Source organism: Somniosus microcephalus, chromosome 18 (assembly GCF_052327205.1).
Source record: "Somniosus microcephalus isolate GS21.2 chromosome 18, FLI_Smic_1.0, whole genome shotgun sequence".
NCBI classification, from domain to species: Eukaryota; Metazoa; Chordata; class Chondrichthyes; order Squaliformes; family Somniosidae; genus Somniosus; species Somniosus microcephalus.
Genome location: NC_141004.1, coordinates 37,570,731 through 37,592,819, shown reverse-complemented (window position 1 = coordinate 37,592,819; position 22,089 = coordinate 37,570,731). Strand labels below are relative to the sequence as shown.

Genomic DNA, 22,089 nt, shown 5'->3' with positions numbered 1-22,089 from the left:
CAAACTGGTGTAATTTATTTGTTACATGGTCCAGTAAGTATCACATTCACTTATATGTCCTACTTCTGTCAACAAATACAGCTGCACTCAATCTTTTCGATCATTCAATACAAATGGTTTTATTGTTTCACTCTAATATGTAGTTAATTAATTCAGGGAAATGATATAGTCATTCCTCTCTGAAAAGTTTCTTGGGTGTTGCTTATAAATTGAAGATATTGATAATGATGTGCTATTAAGCTTGGAGGAAGACATTTTGCTTTGATAACGAGATGCGATTAATTAGTCCTTTATGTATTCATGCTTTATTATAGTGCAATCTAGTTTCAAAAATAATTCAAGAATAATTTCGCAAAAGTATTTTAGTGAATTTTAATAAATTATCTCCTGTTAATTTTATTGCTTCTTGAACGAAAACCCTTCAAGGAACGAAAACCCGTCAAGGACATCATTCTAGCTATTTATTCAATCTACAGTGAAACCAGTGTATTTCCTCACTTTTTGTGATTAACCCTTTTAATTATCATTCTTAATCCAGGATTTAGTTTAGTTAGATTTAAAAATTAGAAATAACACCAAAATGTATTCATCATTCCTGACTAATAGTACCTACTTGGTAAAAGAGAACTCATCTGGTACAATCAGATGTGCTGTATGATAAATGTGTGTCTCCATATCAGTCCTGTACAAAAGTCCAATGAAAAGGTCCCGATCAGTTGAACTGCTCTGGTTGGCGTTGAGTTTCTTGAGTGTTGTTAGAGCTGCACCTGTCCAGGGGAGTGATGAATGTTCTACCACACTCCCGACTTGAGCCTTGTAGATGGTGGGCAGCCTTTGAGGGGGTCAAGAGGTGAGCCAGTTGTCACAACGTGCACAGCCTCTGGCCTACTCTTGCAGCCAATTGTATTTATATGTGTGGTGCTGTAAAGTTAGCAAGGCCTCAGGGTCTGATCTGCTTTCTCTAGTATTGTTTGTTTTATTGCATTTAATTTAAAGTTTGTGTTATAAATTTTTCTCAAATATTAGCTAAATAATTACTGTTTTGTGAATCATGCTCTTCTTCATTTTAATAGTGGGGGGACTTAAGAGTGGGTTCTTATGTTCATTTAATTTTTTTGTTGTTCCTGCAATTCATTTCATTTCATAGTATTCATTAACTTCATTTAATTTGTTAAATGAATACCTCCCTCATGAGTTATCATCTTTTTGGAAAAGGACAAACTCATGTTCTGCAGTTATGCTTTTCAAAATGATTTTTTTATACTCCATTTGATTTTTTAAAAACCTTTATGTATCTAAATCTTTATGATAATGTATTGGCCCGGATTTTGCGGAAAGCGACGAATGAACAGTGCTCACTGTTCACTACACTGACAGCTGCCCAGAGTGTTCGCGAGCTTTTGTGCGGAGATCTGCTGTCATCGGGCGTCTAATTCAGTGTGGCACCCGCTACAGGGGATGGGTGGCGTATGTGATCAGACCAAGCAACAGTGTGGCTTTTCAACCAGATTGAAATCAGATTGAAGAATCCTCACACAGAGTCTAAACCAGGAAGTATAAATTAGATTTAACTCATGTACAGAAAGCAAAATAAAGAGGGAAAGAAAGATGAGATTAAGAGAGATCAAAGAGACAGACAGAAAAAGTTAAAAAGAAATTATTTTTACTTTTTAAAAACCTCCAACACTAATTAAATTGTGAAGGAATGAAATTCCATACTTATAAAATTACATTTTCAGGGCCAGAGAGGTTGTTTGGCAGTAATTATGACTTATCACACTGTTAAAAATTTATTTACACCTTAATGCACCAGCCCTAACTTTTTCTGCCATGTTTAGTGGGTAACTACCGCAAATTCACACCCTTACATGTATTTCAATACCAAGGCTATCGGCAGTGACTGTTATAGCGCAGCCTATGGAGGAGCAGGGTAACTCGGACAGCAAATTCCAGATTTCCGCGTTTAACTGCGCATGTGCATACTCCAGAAGTTGCTGTCAGATTTACTCCATAGTAACAGTGAGCGCTGACAGCCTCGCCGTTATTCTCAACGCAAAATCCAGGCCATTGCGTTGCCTGGTCAAACCCCGGACCTTGATTCCCTCTCGAACAAGGTACATAGCAGTTAACCAACTCAGCCCTTACACGGCATTCTCTCACAGTGTTGAGCACCAGCTACCAACAGAAGCAGAGCAGTGATCAGAGCCTGAACTATACAGATCCATGAGCAACACCACAGGCAATGTGTACATAGTTCATATGATGCATTGCAGCACACCAAGCCTCAGATCTTTAAGGTGGTCTATTAAATCTGTGTGTACCCGAAAAGAAACCAAGTATCATGCTTTTCTCATTGGCCAAAATAAGAAAGATAACAAAACTGACCAATGAGATATAAAGATTCCACAGAAAGACAGACACTTGAAAATCTACCATTTCAACCAACCATACCACTGAATTTATATTTTCCAAAGTGAATCCAGCAGCCTCATATATAAGTAACATTTATAAGATAATAAAACACACAAAAAATATTCCAATGTTCCCTAAAATCATTTAGGCTGCCCATACAGTTTCCTACATAATATTCTACATTCCCTGTACCATTTTGTTCCAGTTGCCTGTTCCTTTTTGTGTGGCTAGGGACTTAGTTGTGCATCTGGTCGTGTATGTGTAAGAGATGCATCCTGGGAGCTATAGGGGGCAAATTTTGGTTGTTTTGCGCCTCCCATTAGCGCCCCAAGTGTAAGGGGGTGCTAATGGGGTGCAAAGCAACTAGTGCCCGGGTGCAGTGCCACGAACACCTCCTGTGAAATTCAGCGGGAGTTTAGCGGTGGCGGTAGCGCCCTGTGGCGCTGCTCCTCCGGCGATGACATCATCGCCGTGCGCAGTGCCCTGCTCGTGCCCATGCCACAAACTTGGCTCGCACTCCCTGACCTACCGCCGGACGCTATGTACGACAGGGTCAGGGGGGTGTACTTGCGGCCAGGGCGGCGATATTTAAAGGGGAAGTGCCAGGCGGCCATTTTTTTTGTGGGCTGCCTGCCAGCACCTGCCCCCTCTGCCCTCCTCCCGCTGGGTGCTGATGGCAATCGGGCAGCCTGACACCCCTCAAGTGCCGGGCTCTTTAGTCGGCACCCCGCTCCCTTGTGACCCAGCAGGGCTCCAGTTCGCGCTGTGCAAGGCCCATCCCCTTTAATCAGGGGAGGGAGGCCTGCAGTACCACAGCGCTACGTGCCAGCGCACGTGGCACTGCTGCACATAGCGCCGCGATATTGAACTGGAATGCCCCAAGAGGGAGGGAGAGCGCTTCCAGTAGCGCCCCGCCTCCTGCTTGGGGTGCTACCATTCAATTTCGGGCGCAGGGGTGCTAACTTTTTCAGGGTGCTAAAAGTAGCATCCTGGTGAAGTTAGCACCCCAAAGGGGGCGTGAGCCAATTTTTGTACCCATCGTGCTTTAACCCTTCTCCTGTGGAACTATAAATCCCACAGCACACCACTACAACCCAAATCACATCCCAACAAATATAAAATTTACAAATAATAATGGTACAGTACAAGTGGAGAGTAAAATAGCATTTCATAAAGGGGTTAAGAAAAAATCCTGAGCTCAACAGGTTGTTTGGGATCAGGTTTTTTTTGTTGGTGTTGTTCAGGAGCTTAATTGGATTGGGATGATTTTAGAGTTCAGCAAAGGAGGACCAAGAAATTGATAAGGAAAGAGAAAAAAGGAGAGTAAATTAGCAAGAGACATAAAAACAGATCATTAACGTTTCTATAGGTATGTAAATAGGAAGAGATTAATGAAAGTAAACATGGGCCCATTAGAGGCAGAGAAAGGAGAAATTATAATGGGCAATAAGGAAATGGCAGAGACATTAAACAAATACTTTGGCCACAATTTTGTAAATAGATGCGCGTTGGGAGTGGGTCAGGTGGTTTCCGGCTTCCAGTCCTGCCCCCAACTACATCCGGCCCACAGACGTGATTTTACGCAGATTGACCTTGTTAAGCCCACCCTGCGGGCTTGCCAGCCAATTAAGAGGAAGCCGGCCAGATGACATCATTTGATGACATGTCATCTGCCAGTTTTCTTAAAGGGACCACGCACAATTTTTTTTGACAGCTCATTTCTGAGTGTTTGACAGCATTGAGGTGCTGCAAACACTGACAATCACTGTACAAAAGTGAGCTCCTGCACCCAGGCTCTCCAGTGACTCCCTCCATAGGCTGGAACAGATGGCAGCTACAGGTGAGGTTACAGAAGCGATCTGTCACTGGTGAGAGAGGTTCTTCCAATGAGGTGGGACTAAACATCGATTGCAAAACTTGTAACCTACAGAAAAGTGTAAAAAAAAATTAAAATGATTTTCCCAACATTTTCCTACCTCTGAAACTCACCATTGCACCACTGGATCCTTCACATCACTTCTGCAGCTGTCATCAATGCAGAAACACTACAGCAGACTCACAACATGCCACACTTACCTGGCGTGGTGTCCGGACTTCAGGAACCCCGAGGCAGAAGCGGCAAAATTGAAAAAGAGCTTGCTAACTACTATCAAGAAGAAACATAGAACATAGAAAAATAGAAGCAGGAGTAGGCCATTCGGCCCTTTGAGCCTGCTCCGCTATTCAATATGATCATGGCTGATCCTTTATCTCGATACCATATTCCCGCTCTCTCCCCATACCCCTTGATGCCTTTTGTGTCTAGAAATCTATCTCTCTCCTTCTTAAATATATTCAGTGACTTGGCCTCCACAGCCTTCTGTGGTAGAGAATGCCACAGGTTCACCAGCCTCTGAGTGAAGAAATTTCTCCTCATCTCAGTCCTAAATTTCCTACTCCGTAACCGGAGACTCTGGCCCCTCGTTCTAGACCCCCCCAGCCAAGGGAAACATCCTCCCTGCATCCAGTCTGTCTAGCCCTGTCAGAATGTTATACGTATATGAACATTTCCCAATCTAGTACCATTTAAGTAATACTCTACCTTTCTGTTTTTCCTACCGAAGTGGATAACTTCACATTTATCCACATTATACTGCATCTGCCATGTATTTGCCCACTCACTCAACTTGTCTAACTCGCCTTGAAGCCTCTTTGCATCCTCCTCACAACTCACAATCCCACCTAGTTTCGTGTCATCAGCAAACTTGGAAATATTACATTTGGTTCCCTCATCCAAATCATTGATATATATTGTGAATAGCTGGGGCCCAAGCACTGATCCCTGCGGTACCCCACTAGTCACCGTCTGCCACCCTGAAAAAGACCCATTTATTCCTACTCTCCGTTTCCTGTCTGTTAACCAATTTTCAATCCATGCCAGTATATTACCCCCAATCCCATGTGCTTTAATTTTGCACATTAACCTCTTATGTGGGACTTTATCAAAGGCCTTCTGAAAATTCAAATATACCACATCAACTGGTTCTCCCTTATCTATTCTACCAGTTACATCCTCAAAAACTCTATTCGGTTTGTCAAACATGATTTCCCGTTCATAAATCCATGTTGACTTTGTCTAATCCTGTTGACATTTTCTAAGTGTCCTGTTATCACATCCTTTATAATAGACTCTAGCATTTTCTCTACTACTGATGTTAGGCTAACCGGTCTGTAGTTCCCTGTTTTCTCTCTCCCTCCTTTTTTAAATAGTTGGGTTACATTTGCCACCCTCCAATTTGCAGGAACTGTTCCATAATCTATAGAACTTTGGAAGATGACAATCAATGCATCCACTATTTCCATGGCTACCTCTTTTAGTACTCTGGGATGCGGATTATCAGGTCCTGGGGAATTATCAGCTTTCAGTCCCATTAATTTCTTCAGCACTATTTTTTTTACTAATACTAATTTCCTTTAATTCCTCCTTTTAACTAGACCCTTGGTTCCCTAGCATTTCTGGGAAGTTATTTGTGTCCTCTTCCGTGAAGACAGAACCAAAGTATTTGTTTAATTGCTCTGCCATTTCCTTGTTCCCCATTATAAATTCTCCCATTTCTGACTATAAGGGGCCCATGTTTACTTTCATTAATCTCTTCCTATTTACATATCTATAGAAATGTTAACGATCTGTTTTTATGTCTCTTGCTAATTTACTCTCATCTTTTTTCTCTTATCAATTTCTTGGTCCTTTTTTGCTGAACTCTAAACTGCTCCCAATCCTCAGGCTTGCTACTTTTTCTGACAACTTTATATGACTTCTCTTTGAATCTAACACTATCCTTAATTTCTTTTGTTAGCCAGGAAGGTAAGTGGCTTTAATCCTCTTCCCGCTGCTGGGTGTCGGGTCCATGCGCAAATCGGGGACTCGACCCTTAGGAAAATTGTTTGGAGGCGGGTTGACGGCGGGATCGAAACCCGCCGTCAATCAAAATGATTTTGACCCTTGACCTGCCTCCAAACCCGCCCTCTCAGTGCCGATAAAATCACGGCTGAAGTATCTGTCTTCACGGTAGAAGACACAAAAAAATTGTGGAAATAATGGGGAACCAAGGGTCTAGAGAGAATGAGGAACTTAAAGAAACCAGTATAAATAAAGACATATAGTGCTGGAGAAATTAATGAGACTAAGTGGCGACAAATCCCCTGGACCTGACGACCTGCATCTTAGGGTTTTAAAAGAGGTAGCTGCAGAGATAGTGGATTAATTTTCCAGAATTCCCTAGATTCTACAACAGTCCCCAAGGATTGGAATTTTGGACACATAACCCCGCTATTTAAGAAAGGAGGAAGAGAAAAAATGTTAAACTATTGGCCAGTTAGCCTGACATCAGTACAACAACAACAACTTGTATTTATATAGTGCCTTTAACATAGTAAAACATCCCAAGATGCTGCACAGGCATATTATAAGACAAAAAATTTGACACCGAGCCACATAAGGATAAATTAGGGCAGGTAACCAAAAGCTTGGTCAAAGTGGTAGGTTTTAAGGAGCGTCTTAAAGGAAGAAAGAGAGGTAGCGAGGTGGAGAGGTTTAGGCAGGGAATTCCAGAGCTTAGGGCCTAGGCAACAGAAGGCACGGCCACCAATGGTTGAGCGATTATAATCAGGGATGCTCATGAGAGCAGAATTAGAGGAGCGCAGATATCTCAGGGGGTTGTGGGGCTGAAGGAGATTACAGAGATAGGGAGGGGCAAGGCCATGGAGGGATTTGAAAACAAGGATGAGAATTTTAAAATCGAACGCTGCTTAACTGGGAGCCAATGTCGGTCAGCGAGCACAGGGGAGATGGGCAAACGGGACTTGGTGCGAGTTAGGACACAGGCAACTGAGTTTTGGATGACCTCAAGTTTATGTAGGGTAGACTGTGGGAGGCCAGCCAGGAGTGCATTGGAATAGTCAAGTCTAGAGGTAATAAAGGTATGGATGAGGGTTTAAGCAGCAAATGAGCTGAGGCAAGGGCGGAGACGGGCGATGTTACAGAGGTGGAAATAGGAAATAGTAGTAGGCAAAACGCTAGAATCTATTATTAGGGGTGTGGTAACAGGGCACTTAGAAAATCGTAATATGATTGGGCAGAGTCAACATGGTTTTATGAAAGGTAAATTGTTTTTGACAAATCTGTTAGAGTTTTTTGAAAATGTAACTAGTAGGATGGATAAGGGGGAACCAGTGGATTTAGTGTATTTAGATTTTTAAAAAGCATTCGATAATTAGTCACACAAGAGGTTATTATACAAAATTAGGACTCATGGGATTGGGGGTAATATATTAGCATGGATTGAGGATTGGTTAATGGACAGAAAACAGAGAGTAGGATTAAACGGGACTTTTTCGGGTTGGCAGGCGGTGACTAGTAATGACTTAGATGAAGGGCTGCAGTGAGATATAGATAGGTTGACTGAGTGGGCAAGAACATGACAAATGGAATACAGTGTGGGGAAGTGTGAAGTTATCCACTTTGGTAGGAAAAACAAAAAAGCAGAATATTTTTTGAATGGTGAGAGGCTGGGAAATGTTGGTGTTCAGAGGGACCTGGGTGTCCTTGTACATGAATCACAGAAAGTTAACATGCAGGTACTGCAACCAATTAGGAAAGCAAATGGTATGTTAGCTTTTGTTACAAAGGGATTAGAATACAAGAGTAAACATGTCTTACTACAATTATAAAGGGCATTGATGCGGCCACACCTGGAGTACTGTGTACCGTTCTGGTCTCCTTACCCAAGGAAATATATACTTGCCTTAGAGGGAGTGCAACCAAGGTTCACTAGACTGGTTCCTGGGATGAGGGAGATTGTCCTATGAGGAGAGATTGAGTAGACTAGGCCTATATTCCCTAGAGTTTAGAAGAATGAGAGGTGATCTAATTGAAACATATAAAATTCTTAAGGGGCTTGACAGGATTAATTCTGAGAAAATGTTTCCTTTTGCTGGGCAATCTAGAACACAGGGTCACAAGTCTCAGAATAAGGGGTTGGCCATTTAGGACTGAGATGAGGAGAAATTTCTTCACTCAGTGTTGTGAATCTTTGGAATTCTCTACCCCAGAGAGCAGTGGATGCTCAGTCATCGAGTATATTCAAGATAGAGGTTGATAAACTTTTGGTAACTAAGGAAATTAAGAGATATGGGGATAGTGTGGGAAGGTGGAGTTGAGGTAGAAGGTCAGCCATGATCGTGTTGAATGGCGGAGCATGTGCAAAGAAGGGCCAAATGGCCTACTTCTGCTCCTATTTCTTATGTTCTTAATTGGAAGGGAATGTTCATGAAAAGCTCTAATGAAGTGGGTAGAGTTATTCAGCCATGCTTGTGCTATGGTGAATGGACACCTGTTTAAGGTCATTGGAGATGTAATGATGGGGAAATAACTCCCTGATGCAGTGCTCTATCAGCAACAATTTTATGCAAGAACTATAAATCCACCGTAATAAGTAAGGAAAACATAGAAGATAGGAGCAGGAGTAGGCCATTCGGCCCCTCGAGCCCACTTTGCCATTTAATGAGATCATGGCTGATCATCCAAATTCAGTACCCTGTCCCTGCTTTCTCCCCATATCCCTTGATCCCTTTAGCCTTAAGAAATATATCTAACTCCTTCTTGAATATATTTAATGAATTGGCCTCAACTGCCCTGTGTGGTAGAGAATTCCACAGGTTCACCACTCTCTGGGTGAAGAAATTCCTCCTCATCTCAGTCCTAAATGGCTTACCCCTTATCCTTAGACTGTGACCCCTGGTTCTGGACTCCCCGGCCATCAGGAACATCCTTCCTGCATCTAGTCTGTCCAGTCCTGTTAGAATTTTATAAGTTTCAATGAGATCCCCTCTCATTCTTCTAAACTAAACTCTAGCGAATAAGAAAAAGTATATTTTATAATCATGTAAATAACTGAGAAATGGGGGAGAGGAAAGAAGAATAACTAAAAATACTTTGATCTTAAGCAAATATTACAAATTGACTGTGGCAGGTTTGGAAAAGAAAGTTTCATGTACATAATTTGAAATAAGAGTTTCTTAGTGACAGAAGAACAAAATTAATTGCATTTCAATCAAGTTTTCTAAAGTAGTAGCTAAGTAGCGTTACAAATATTACATCTGGGAGGTCAGGATCTTTCAGATTTAATAATACAAGGAATAAGAAAAAGTATATTTTTAATACAAGGAATATTTTTGCCTTGCATCATTCATGTGAGGTAAAATTAAAGGTATTCAGGGAACACAAATGCATCTTCATCCTTGATACAACTTTAGAAAATTGATTATCTACACTACCAAAGATGTGTGTCCATCTACCATCTGAACAGATCAGAGAGAACAGATCAATTCTCTGCCACTGGACCACAGAGGTTGAACACTTCTCACTCCCTCAGATGAGCAGGGAAAGCTGAGTTATGATCATCAGCAACATGCTGGGGAATAATAATATTACATGTCTGATAATTAATATCCAATCAGACAAATAAAATTGCTTTCCCTCTCTCTTTTTCTTATTCACATCCCATTAACTTCTTTTGGCACCCATCCCAACAACCATGATACCCACTATCCAACTTTGCACTTTTAATCTTAATCAACAGATTAATGCATCTCCTATTTTTTTCAAACTACATTCAACAACAACCTCTCTTCTGCTTGAAATAATATACTAGGAATTATTTCTTCTGCACCCAGAATATATGTAAATATACAGTATTATGTGCTTTTCTAGTATTACACCAGTCAACATTTACTTTTGTTACTTGCCCTTCCTGTCATGTAACATGATATACCTGTCCAATTTATAATTGTCATCGCACCCTTTCGTCCTATCAAAGAACATAACAACTTCTATTACCTTCAGGGAACTGTTGTGTTAGACAAATTCAGGTTCCACAATTGTGGTGCACTTTACAACACTGCAATTAAATGAAAAGGCAGGAATTTTAAATCGGGAGGTGAGTTGGGAGCAGGGAGGGGGCTCGGAAGCGGTTGGGAAACCCGGGATAACGGGTTTCCCGCAGGCCCTGCCGAATGTAACGGCAGGGTCTGATTTGCATTTGAAACTTCAGTTTCCCACCTGTAGCCAGCCAGGTGGAGGGGCTGGCTGGCTGCGGGCGGGTAGGCCTGCTGCACTAGGCCACAGAAAGGAGGGAGGGAGGGAGGGATCGGGTGGGGGGTTGATTGTGGGGGTGGAGGGAGAGAACATTGGGGCTGGGAAAGCGATTGGAGGCCTCGTGGAAGGGGGGGGGTGGTGAAGGCCTGCGGGGGTGGAATCGGAGGCCTCGTGGTGGTCTCCGATTGCAGGGGGTGGATTAGACAGAGACACTAGATCCAGGAGGTAAGTGGAAACGGCACTTAGCTCCTGGATCCAGCAGCCCTCGCCTTCCATTAGCTGTCAGGTTTCCAGGGGCCTGCGAACCCTGATCAGCCACAGTTAAATTTGAAATACAGATTAAATCTGAGGCTCGCCAGCTTCATTATAATATTTAAATGGCTGACCCACCTCCTGGGAGCAGGTTGGCTGCACCCCCCCACCCCCCACCTCCATTAAAACCGGCAATGGGCGAGTTGGAGGTGTGTTCTGGTCAGGATTCAGTTTCTTAACACTTTAACTTCCCACCGACCCCAGTGGCCCCAAAATAACTGTTATGAACTGCAAAGGCATAGTGACATTCACAAACTGCTGAAGTTTCACTTATGGTTTATGATATAATCTATGGCCCTTGTTGTGTTGCACCCTGGTAACACTCCAGCCCAACTGTTAAACTTACATGTGTACTTATTGCAATAGAGGTTACAAGTCAGGTAAGCTCTAGTTGTTCCTATCTGAAAACCTTAATAACAGCAAACCGAGATGCTTCCAGGCAAAGGAGGATGGCTTGTCTATGGAAAAATAACAGCAGGGGTCTGTATGGAATTTCAATAAAGAAAGGTGAGTTCTAACTACACTATAAATACAATTGGGGTCTTTTTTGGGAGGGCACAAGGAAAAGGGTGAGAGAACATTACAATAATTTTCCTATTGGTACAATTGTTGACATTTTGGGTGTAGTTTTCTGAGTAACATTTTCCGATTAAGCACAGGTAATGGGTAGTTTGCTCGCCGACAACTCATATTGGAATATTATGCTCTTTCAATATGTGCTGCTGCCGGGCAAGTCTCCCCATCCCTCATATGTACTTGGAAAATCATCCCCTGCATTTCTCATCTTTTGTTATCAACATTATCACGCATGGTAGAATTAATTCAACTATCACATTTGATGCAATTGCTTTTTGCTAACTCCACAATCTTGACTGATTTTGATATCGCCATAGGATTTCTGAGTTATAAACTCTGAGTGCACAACATAAAACTTCATAGCTTGATTGGCTTTGCTGCAATATCTCGCAGTACAGTGCTTCTTTTGTGCAAGGAAAGCAATCGGAAATGTCTCCTTTAAACTATTTCTAGGACATTATTTTGAGGTTTATTAAAGTCCCTTTTTTTAACCCTGCCACAAACTTTAGAACGTGGATAACTCAGTACAACAAAATCAGCCTTGATGATTAGTAACTAAGTTATGTTTATGAGCTGCCTCACACTGTTCTGCTAGGCCAAGACATTGTATCGTATATCAAGATATTCCACTTCTAAAGGCGCACTGTGCTATTCAGGACTATGGAGACAGGCTTAGTTCCTGAAATAGCCAGGTATAGCATATTCCAAAAACTCAATTTAAATACTGGACACTGCTGTAGCTGTACTAATCAGGGTTTCCCAGTGTATTTTGTGAAGAACATCTCCCTGACCATAAATCCCTAATTTTAATGTTTTTCCATCATTTTATTATATAGCCTTTCACCCAGATACTGGATTGGCCAATGTAGTGTTCACACCTATTAAATAGCGGCAGTGTTTAAATGGTTGGATCAACCATTTAAACTGCTCCACCTTATGCATGGGAGAGCAGGGAAGTGGTAGATGCTGTCGAATTCGAGTTGAATAGAGGCTTCTCTCTGAGGAAAGCTGACAAGGCAAGGCTACAGATCAGCTTTCTAATACCAAGTGTCAGCCCCAGGTATGGATGCCAGAGTGTTCCCTCATAATATGTAACAATGCTTTGTATGTACTTCCAAAGCATTCATACAAGCTTGCCCTATGCAGTCTTGCCAGGAAACAAACAGTCCACTGAGTGCTAACAATGCTTGGACACACTGCAGCACGGCACAAATACAAGCCGCAACTTACAGCTGAAGCTGCTGACACACTGACAGCTTAAAGGGGAACTTACAGGAAATCCTTACAGGACAACTTAGCTGAATGATGAAAAATAAAAAGTTGAGGACAAAAGTACTTGATGGAAATAAAGCAGTGACCTGACCGAGATTAAAAGGGAGGAAAAATAGGTAAAGAAAACTGTAAATCAGGAATGGTAAATATTTAAACAAGAGGTGGAAAAGTCACAGTTAATTACAGGAAACTTTCGATTAACCGGCCCCTAAATAACCAGAACGCTCTATCCACCGGCAAAATTCAGGAGTCAGTTCAGATAACTTTTATTACTTTTATTACTCCATTTGTTGCTATGCAAGGGTGTAGCTGAAGCTGTTGCTAAGCTACAGAGATGCTTGTAACTTGTGCCGATTGTTTTGAAGCTGTAACAGGGTTTGTTGCTTTATACGGAGCTCCGAGCTCCATATCTTTTACTATAGCGTTCAGTTATCCGGAATTGTTGATGAACCGGCAACATGTCGGTCCCGTCCGTGCCAGATACCAGAAAGCTTCCTGTATATTCTAATAAGGAAAAAGAGAGAAGGTATCAAAGACAGGGTTCCATGAATGAATAGGATTACATTTAAAACTCAGAAAAGAAGCATTTAGTGCTTATAGGGTAGATAATAAAAAAGATATGGGCAAATGTAAAGAATATAGGAAACCTACAATAATTAAAGTTAAAAAGGCTAGGAGAATATGAAAGAAAATGAACAAAACAAACCTTAATGGCAATAAAATGGTTTTACATAGGCACATTAGGAGTAAGAAGATAGTTAAGATAGGGGTAGGTCCACTAAGAGATTAAGAAGGCAAGTTTGTAGTGAACAGTGAGGGAATGGCAGAGATACTGAATAAATATTTGCTTCAGTTTTCATAGAGAAGAGGTGGGTGCAAAACTGTTAGTGCGGGTTATTATTCAAAGTGAAATGGTACTACAGAAGTTTCTCAAACTTAAATTTGATAAATTGCCAGGACCTGATGGTTTTATAACTGAGGATCCTGAAACTTGAAAAAACAACAGTGGCCCTATACTTGTGAAAACTGGTGATTTATTGCAAATCATGTCTATTTTCTGGACAAGATGGATTGTCAGATGAGCTAAGACTCTGGTAAATGTGATTTAAAACAACAACACGTTTCTTTTATATAACACTTTTAACATACAAAAATGTCCCAAGGTGCTTCACAGGAGTGCAATCAGACAAAAATTGACACCAAGCCAAAGGCGGCGATATTAGAAACCCTTTTGCATATAATTAAAACACATTTTCTCCCCTCCTCTTCGGAACACGCTCTTCTGGAAAACATTTTCACAGGTTTACGACCAGAACCTCATCCAAATGGTTGCTCTTCATGTGTGAGTGGCGATAGGCGGGTTCACCCAATTAAACCCAATTCTGTCCTCATCGAATATCTACACATATACACTTTTCAATGGCCGTCATCGGACAGTGGTCAGGAGCAGGCACCTTTGCTGAATTTTTCCTCCGTAGCCCACCTCAGTTGAGATCAGCAATCATAGCGCAGATATGGAATCAAATTTGGAATCTCCTGGTCTATGCGGTTCAGTATCACTGATCTGCCACTTGGCCATCGGAGGAGCTGGTAGTTAATTTTTTTTTATAACTGAACATATGTTATTTTAAAACCTTTTTCTGATACATCCCCAGAATTTTTCTAAGTTTATTTTATTCCTTCCAGCTTAAGTTTTGCCCAGTCAATTGCAACTAATCTGCTCTCATGCAGCATTTTAGTCAGCCACAAGGAGGGATGTGGGACTAATATAAAAGGTGGCTCATCCTCCAGCTCCCCCTCCTGATCACAGGAGCCTGGACCTCACTCAATACGTTCCTGTGCAGCACAACTGAGATCAAGAACTCAGCATTAAACTCGCCTCAATCTATTGGTGCTATTAATTAGTGCCCCAGCTCTACCACATCCCCAGTGCAGGTTCATAACATACACCAATATTGTATGCCCTAAATCCTTAACAACAATTTCTTCTCTTCTCCCATGTGCCAACAATATCATTTTATGCTTGATACAAGTGATTACTGTGTTCCAATGCATTGAATTTGCTCCACTAGGCATTTTTGTGCTCTGTAGAGCAGAATATGTGACAGATTGGCTTCTGTATTACTTGGACTGGGTCTGTGAGGCGGCAAAAAGTGGGTATGAATGTTGTCCTTGGTCGCTGCCTACTCAATCTGACAGACAATGCAAAGAAAATATTTAGAAAATAACAAACTGTAATTTTGTATCCTATATACTGTAATCTTTTTATTTATATAGACTGATACATTTTAAACCAATGCCACGCTGTCCATCACTTTAAATACTGGAAAATAAGTAAGTTAGTCATAAATATGGAGGAGTCACTGACCTTCTTATGGGTAGTCTTTGGGGGTGATTTTGCCAATGGGGACGTGATGGAGGCTGGATTTCTGCTTGTTGGGTTTTAGTCCCGCCTCCATCGACATCCGGCCAACCCACGCTATTTTCCCTTGATTGACCTTGTTAAGCCCGCCTCGAGGAGATGGGTCCCAGCGCGAGTTGGGGACCCGCCTCCTGGGAAGATGGCACAGAGGCGGGTTGGGGGCAGGTTCGGTACCCGCTCCCAGTTTCTGCCATTTTCCCGGCAGTCCCGCCTCCATACCCACCTCCCCAGGGCTGGCAAAATCGCCCCCTTTGTGTCTGACTGTTCAATGCTCCTTATGTCAAATATTGCACTTAAAATAATATTTCTTACTGATTTAGCCATATTGTACTCCTACTGTGAAAAGTGAATTGTAAATGTCCTGTTTACTGTTGAACTAAGATGTGTTTTTGGATAGATTTGGGCTTTACATTTGGAAGACTCAGACATTCAGATTTTTATATCTGAACCAGAAATCTAAAAAGCTAAATTCAGAAGGACAGTACAATCTCCACTAGACTATCTGGAATCTGGCAGATAGTCCCAGGTTTGATATAGTGACACTAAACCATCAAGAACTTAGATATATCACTGGACCATCATACTTTCTTCCATTGGATCATCAAGGAATCTGATCCACAGCTGTCCCTAGATCACCAGGAAAATGGATGAAATGCCTACTAAGCTATCAGAGCAAATTGCCATTAATCGCCGAAGCAAAAACAATTAAAAATAATCTGCTGTATTTTACTCACTCTCGGTCATTGATAAAATTTCTCCAAGAAATAATCTGGTCATTCATTCATTTGCTGTTTATAGAACCTTGTTATGCACAAGTTGAAGTTGTTGTGTTTGCCTAAATAACGAAAGTGCCTGCACTTCAAAAAGTAATTCATTGACCGTGAAGCACTTTGGGAAGCCCCAAGTACATGTTAAGGTACGATATAAATGCAAATTCTTTCTCAGCCGCTATTACTCACTATGGCTGAGGCAAACCTCTGATATGAAAAGCAAAATGATATCACAGTTGTGCAGAGGGATAGTCTGGCACTTTGCACATAAACAGCATCATTTGTATAAAGAGTCAGATATATCCAAGTTTATAATGGTCTGAATTAGAACAAATTCACACAGTTGAATAAGTCTGAACAGGCTCACTTCAGAGCAGTCAAGATTCATTCCTTGGGTTAATCACCAGTCCCTACTCTTGAGAATAACACATTACCTTTATGCAATGATTTTGATTTCCTCTTGAACCCTGAAAATTAATTATATTGAGATTTTCATTTTTACTTTTATTTAGATTATATGGACCGCAATTTTCTCAATTGATGCGGCTTGGGAGCGGGTCAGGTGGCTTCCGGGTTCCAGTCCTGCCCCCAACTACATTCGGCCCACAGACGTGATTTTAGGCTAGAACAGATGACAGCTGCAGGTGAGGTTACAGAAGCGATCTGTCACTGGTGAGAGAGGTTCTCCCAAAGAGGTGGGACTACACATACAATTCAAAACTTGTTACCTATAGAAAAGTCTAAATGCATTAAAAATGAATTTCCCAACATTTTCTTACCTCTGAAACTCACCAGTGCACCATTGGATCCTTCACACCACTTCTGCAGCTGTCATCAATGCATAATCATTACAGCAGACTCACAACACGCCACACTTACCTGGCATGGTGTCCGGACGTTGGGAAGCCCAAAGTAGAAGTAACAAAATTGAAAAAGAGCCTGTTAACAAGTAGTTAAGTGGCTATAATCCTCTTCCCAGCACTAGGTGTTGGGTCCATGTGCAAATCAGGGACCCGACGGCTGGGAAGATTGATTGGAGGTGGGTTGACAGCGGGTTTCCTGCCCGCTGTCAATCTTTGCGATTTTGCTGGATGTCCCGCCTCCAAACTTGCCCCCTGAGCGCCGGCAAAATTCTGGCCTATAACCTAGTGAGGGACAAGAAGACATTGGGGAGAAATTGAACCTCGCTGCACCAGGTTTTTTTGGGAAAGAAAAGAGCTCTGGGCAGACGAATTTCAGGTCACGATTTCTCGTGCCCAATCTCCCCCCAGAAGTGTGCCCGCCTCCAAGTTGAAAGCCAGCGACTTCCAAGTGTCCAGGGCACCTGCCTGAAACAGGCTTTAGGCAACTTGTATATACAAATCAGGGTCCTAACACCTGTTGTAGGATCTCACTCGAAATTCGTCAGCAACTGGGGGGAGGTTGTCCCACGCATGCTCCACCCAGTTGATTAGGACCTTTAGCGGCCTAACCAGTAATCCTCAAAAGGGACCGCTGGAGGCCGCCCACAAAAATGTAAGTGAACTTTATATAGTTTTGTTTCTGTGGAGCCAGGAGGAGCAGGAGTGCCACAGAAGTACTGCAGGCTGTTACTGGCCCAGGCTTGCCCCTCTCCATTTCTTCTCCCGCCCCCCTTTCCAATACCTACCTGTCGACTATCCCAAGGCCCTAATCAGCAAGCTGCACTGAGATGTTCGATTAGTGTTCGCAGTTCGCCAGCTTTATGCAGATGAGGCCCAAAGTTGAACAGGCCTCAGGTTGACGTCTTTGAGCGCACGTTCACGACACTCGTTTAGTGCTGGCTTCCAGCGCTACTCTAATTTCTCTGCCATTATCTTGATCATGTTTATTAACCGTATGCAGTTTAGCTGAATGAGGCAGTAAATGGGGGTCACGGGCCATGCTGTTTATTGCTAGAAACACTCCCAAAATACAAAGAAGATTGTTACTCTCTTACAATCATTTAATGAAGTGAGTAAATGTTAAAAAGCTTATACTGTATATTATTTTTTGTTAGTGGGGCACTTGAATCATAGAATCTCTACAATATCATTACAACACAACAGCCACTTAACCAAGCACACGTTGGAGAATACATTGAATAAATAAATTAGAACTATGCAAGTATATCAGAGATATGATTGTAATTGGCCAGCATGGACTCAGGGTATATTTGCTGACATAACTTACAGAACAATCTTCCAGCGCTCAAACACTGCGCTGCGATTATACTGGATTATAATATTGACTACACTATATAATGGAATTATCAGTTAATTGTAATGCTGTAATAGGATTACAGCACGATTAACATAAAAGCTGTTAACTTAACCCTTCCCAAAACATCAAATTAGTTGGCATGACTTGTGTCATAAACAATTACTAATACCCAACAAAATGATAAAATATTAATATTTTAAACACCATGAGTTTTATTAAAATATAGAGTAATAGCAACAGTATGTATTTGTCATGATTATTGTTAATAATAAGCAACTCCTGGGCTTTGGTTTATCACCTTAGCCCATGCGTCCCATATTAAATCAGTACAGGATATGTATCTTGTACCATACACTCCTCAAAAACGTAAATTATCGCTTAAATGAGCAGAGTGTCAATAGCTGTTGCTATTTCTACGCAAAAGTAACCCACATTGAAGGGGGGAACTGGAGCGTGTGCTCAGTTATATACTGTAAACAGTTTAACCTCCATCGCGTTTAACCCCTCTTTCACAATATCCCTATTAATAGCATTCAAGAGTTTTTGCAGCATTTCAAGTCATATCCCATCTGCAAAATAAGCTCCTGAACCAAACACAGATCATATCTGCCAGCATGTGTCACAATATGGATTTTAACTTACTTCTCTCACACAACTCATGACATTGGAATAGTTGTCTCAAAAATGATCCTACAGCCTGAACTTTAATCAATACATTCTGGATGGGAGCAGATCTTTCTGGTAGAAAGCTGTAATTGCAAATGGTTTTGGAACATACTTTTGTGGAGTGAGTCAGTCAGACTCTGTGACTATTATTGATTATCAATAAAAGTAGAAGACAGACAGAAGTAGAATGGAAACAAAAGAGCAGGGACATAGGACACAGCAAGAAAAACATTTAAAAAGTTGGTGTTATCATACAATAGTGAGATACAGCGAGATAGCCGTATTCATTGAAGGAATCGGTCTCTGTATCTATGTGTGTGTGAACTTAGTCAGCGCAATATGACCTAAAGCACTGATGTGACAATTTACAGCCTGGTGGCGAGGTAGAAATAAATTATTAAGCATATTCCAAGACCCAGCTATCCTGATTAATGGTCATGTAAATTTTATGGTAGTCTTAGTATCAGCAATCAATAGCAATAAGACATAACTGGCAGTTTTGTACATCAGGTCATTAATTTTGCACACAGTAGGGCAGATTTTCATCTTCTTCCTCCCCCCCACCTCCCCTCCCCACCACTGAGCACCCTGCAGTCACAGCCCACCTGAGGTGCACTTTGAATATCAGTTGGTAGGAGTGCTCAGATTTCCTGGCCCAGGTTATTTGCATGGCCGAGGGACACTCTCAACGCAGGTTAACTCCTGGCTGAATCTAGTGCTGGAAAGCAGGGGGAAAAAAACACAGCTGCAACCAGTAGGCCCCAAGCCCCAAAGCTCAGCCTGGAGTCGGCCCAGCGATGTAACACTGGAAACCCTAGGAAATCCCGGGCAGTGTAATGGAGGCTGAAACCGGTGGTAACAGGCTCCGCCCCTTTTCCCCCTTTGCTGCGTCTAGGAACTTAGTATTCCCTCGGCAAAACAAAGAGAAAAATCTACACCTAATAAATTTCATGACAGGGACAAATGAAGAGAATACATTGTGCATCTTCACAGAAGTTTGGAAAGGCCAACAAATGAAACTAAATCCTGCCCGCGTTCTCTATCCACAGTGCTGCCCAACAATTTGAAAGTATCTATCCTTCACGCTGCAACCCCTTCCAGCATAATTATGATCAGCAACACAGTGGACTTTTGTGCCTTTTATTTTCAATATTTCATTTTTTTGTGACTATTTCCTTCCATCTACTGCCCAAATTCCAATTTCTGCCTATGAAAAGATGCAAGCAGGACTGTGCCCATAAAATTTATAGTTGAATTTTATAAGACCTTGCAAACATCTACAGGATTGCGGATTGTAATTGTGAATATGTATACCAGATTTAACTGCAAGCAGATTAGTCATATGCTTGGTAGCAAATATGAATTTTAATTGCATATTATTGCATTAATATTTAAGCATGTTTTGAAGATAATAGCAGATTTTTATATGGTCATTAAGAATGTTTTACCAAGAGTAGCCTGCAACAATATTATATTTAAAATTAATTAGCGGAGATGAACAGTATTCTTTTATTCATAGGAGAAATTTTATTCATCTCACAGCCATGGAGGACATTTTGTTTATTTGATTTTCAAAATATCACTGGAAGTTTTGTTGAATGAATATACTTGCTTCAATCAACAGTCAGCAGGTTGGTGCAGCTTCCTCCACTCCATGAGGTGAAGTGTCTGTTATTATGGAGTGTTCTAACTAGTGGCCAAACTGAGATATGAACCTATTGATGGCAGTCAAATTGAACAATCTGTTGAGAATGCGATTGGAACAATGGCTACATGATTGGCAGTAGAAGATATGTATTGTACTTGTATATTGCTAATTGAACACCGGAGGGCTCCCTGATGGGAGCAAGCATATTGCAGCAATTATACTCCAGGGTCTCCTCTCCATATTAAATGTTATATCCAGAGCAAATATCCCAGAGAGTCTGAAATAAAATCACCTATTACAGCACCAACTTCAGTGTTTATTGAGCATAACACAAGATTGAATCTGGGTGTCAGTTAGTGCCTGAGGTTGTTCGGGGGGTGGGGGTGGCGCTGGGTGTTGTCAACTTGAAAAGTATTTATCAAGAACCTCCCATCACACTAATATAATTACACTCCCAATTTCCTAGTTGTGCATTTCTAGTTGTTGTTTTCATTTGCATTAAACTTCAGACAGCAAAGCAAAAATGAAAATTTACAGCAGTATCATCACAAATTTAAATGTAATTTTAAGAGCATTTTAAATGTACCAGCCCGAAACCCATTCCAGGTCCCATGTTATTCAAAATATTTACTACACAATAAAAGGAATAACTAAATTCACTGGACATGTTTTCCATAACATTGTAATCCTGATTATCACATTGCTATGAGATGAATGAAATTGTAAAATGCTTGTTTTTTTCTATGCACTGCAAAATACCATATGTCTCCAATAATCATTCATTTTAAATATTCATTACCTACTGAAACATCATTTGTTAAAGCCTAAGGCAATTTTGTTCACAATATTATACTATAGTATCAAACAATCATTTAACACAAATAATCTTTAGTTTCCCAATATCAGTAATCATTAGCTCTTCAAACAGGGATCAAACAAGTACAGTGGCAACAATTCATCCCTTCAATGGTGAAATTAAAGAGAAACAAGGAATCCTGCTAGTGTTTACCCAATCACAAGAATCTAACTTTCAAAGCTGTACATTGACAAATATACAAATTTAACAAAAGTTTGTCATCCTTACCAAATCTGAAAAGATGCCAATAAAGAGACAGTCAATACAGTTATGCCATCTAGTTATACACTCGTTAGGTTTTAGCTGCAACATGAGCCGCACTGCTGTTAAGATATTCGCTGAAAACCAGAAACATATTCTAAGCTATTCTAATAGAACATTGTTAATGACCATACATATCTGCTTATATCTTGAAAGCACATTTAACATGATATGCAGTTAAAATTAATTGCTACCAAACATCTGACCTATAAAGTAGTAGCTATAACTGGTATACTTAGCACAAGTACAAATCATCTATAATGGCCCAGAAATTCGGGTCCCAACGCGTGAGTACGCACGGGGTACTCACGCGTGGACCCAATGGAAGTGCCAGTTTCTTGCATGCACTACGCATGCGCGGGAAACCGGCACTTCCGATCCTCTGAATGAAGGGGTTCAGAGGTCGAACGTGTGTGCGCGGGAGTCTGCGTGTGCGCTTTGAACTTACGTTTTTTTTTAACAGGTTTTTCCGTGAGGGTAAGTCTTTAGATTTTAGAAATGTAAAAACCAGGCGTAAGGACTGCATTTTAAAAGGTAAGT

The 22,089-nt window shown here is 41.2% G+C and overlaps 1 protein-coding gene across 5 annotated transcripts in view; it reads right to left on the bottom strand.

Annotated features, from left to right (window-relative positions):
• The window catches only part of LOC147105213 (chemokine-like protein TAFA-5), a 386,891-nt gene that overhangs the window by 116,576 nt on the left and 248,226 nt on the right, over positions 1–22,089 (bottom strand). For 3 of the 5 annotated variants that reach the window (XM_086011349.1, XM_086011348.1, XM_086011345.1), the window contains exon 4: positions 12,994–13,210. The exons of the other annotated variants lie outside the window; for them this stretch is intronic. In XM_086011349.1, coding sequence (XP_085867475.1) covers positions 13,136–13,210 — 75 coding nt within the window. In that variant the 3' untranslated portion in view covers positions 12,994–13,135. Of the gene's footprint in view, positions 1–12,993; positions 13,211–22,089 lie in introns of those variants that run through there. 5 annotated transcript variants of the gene reach the window in all.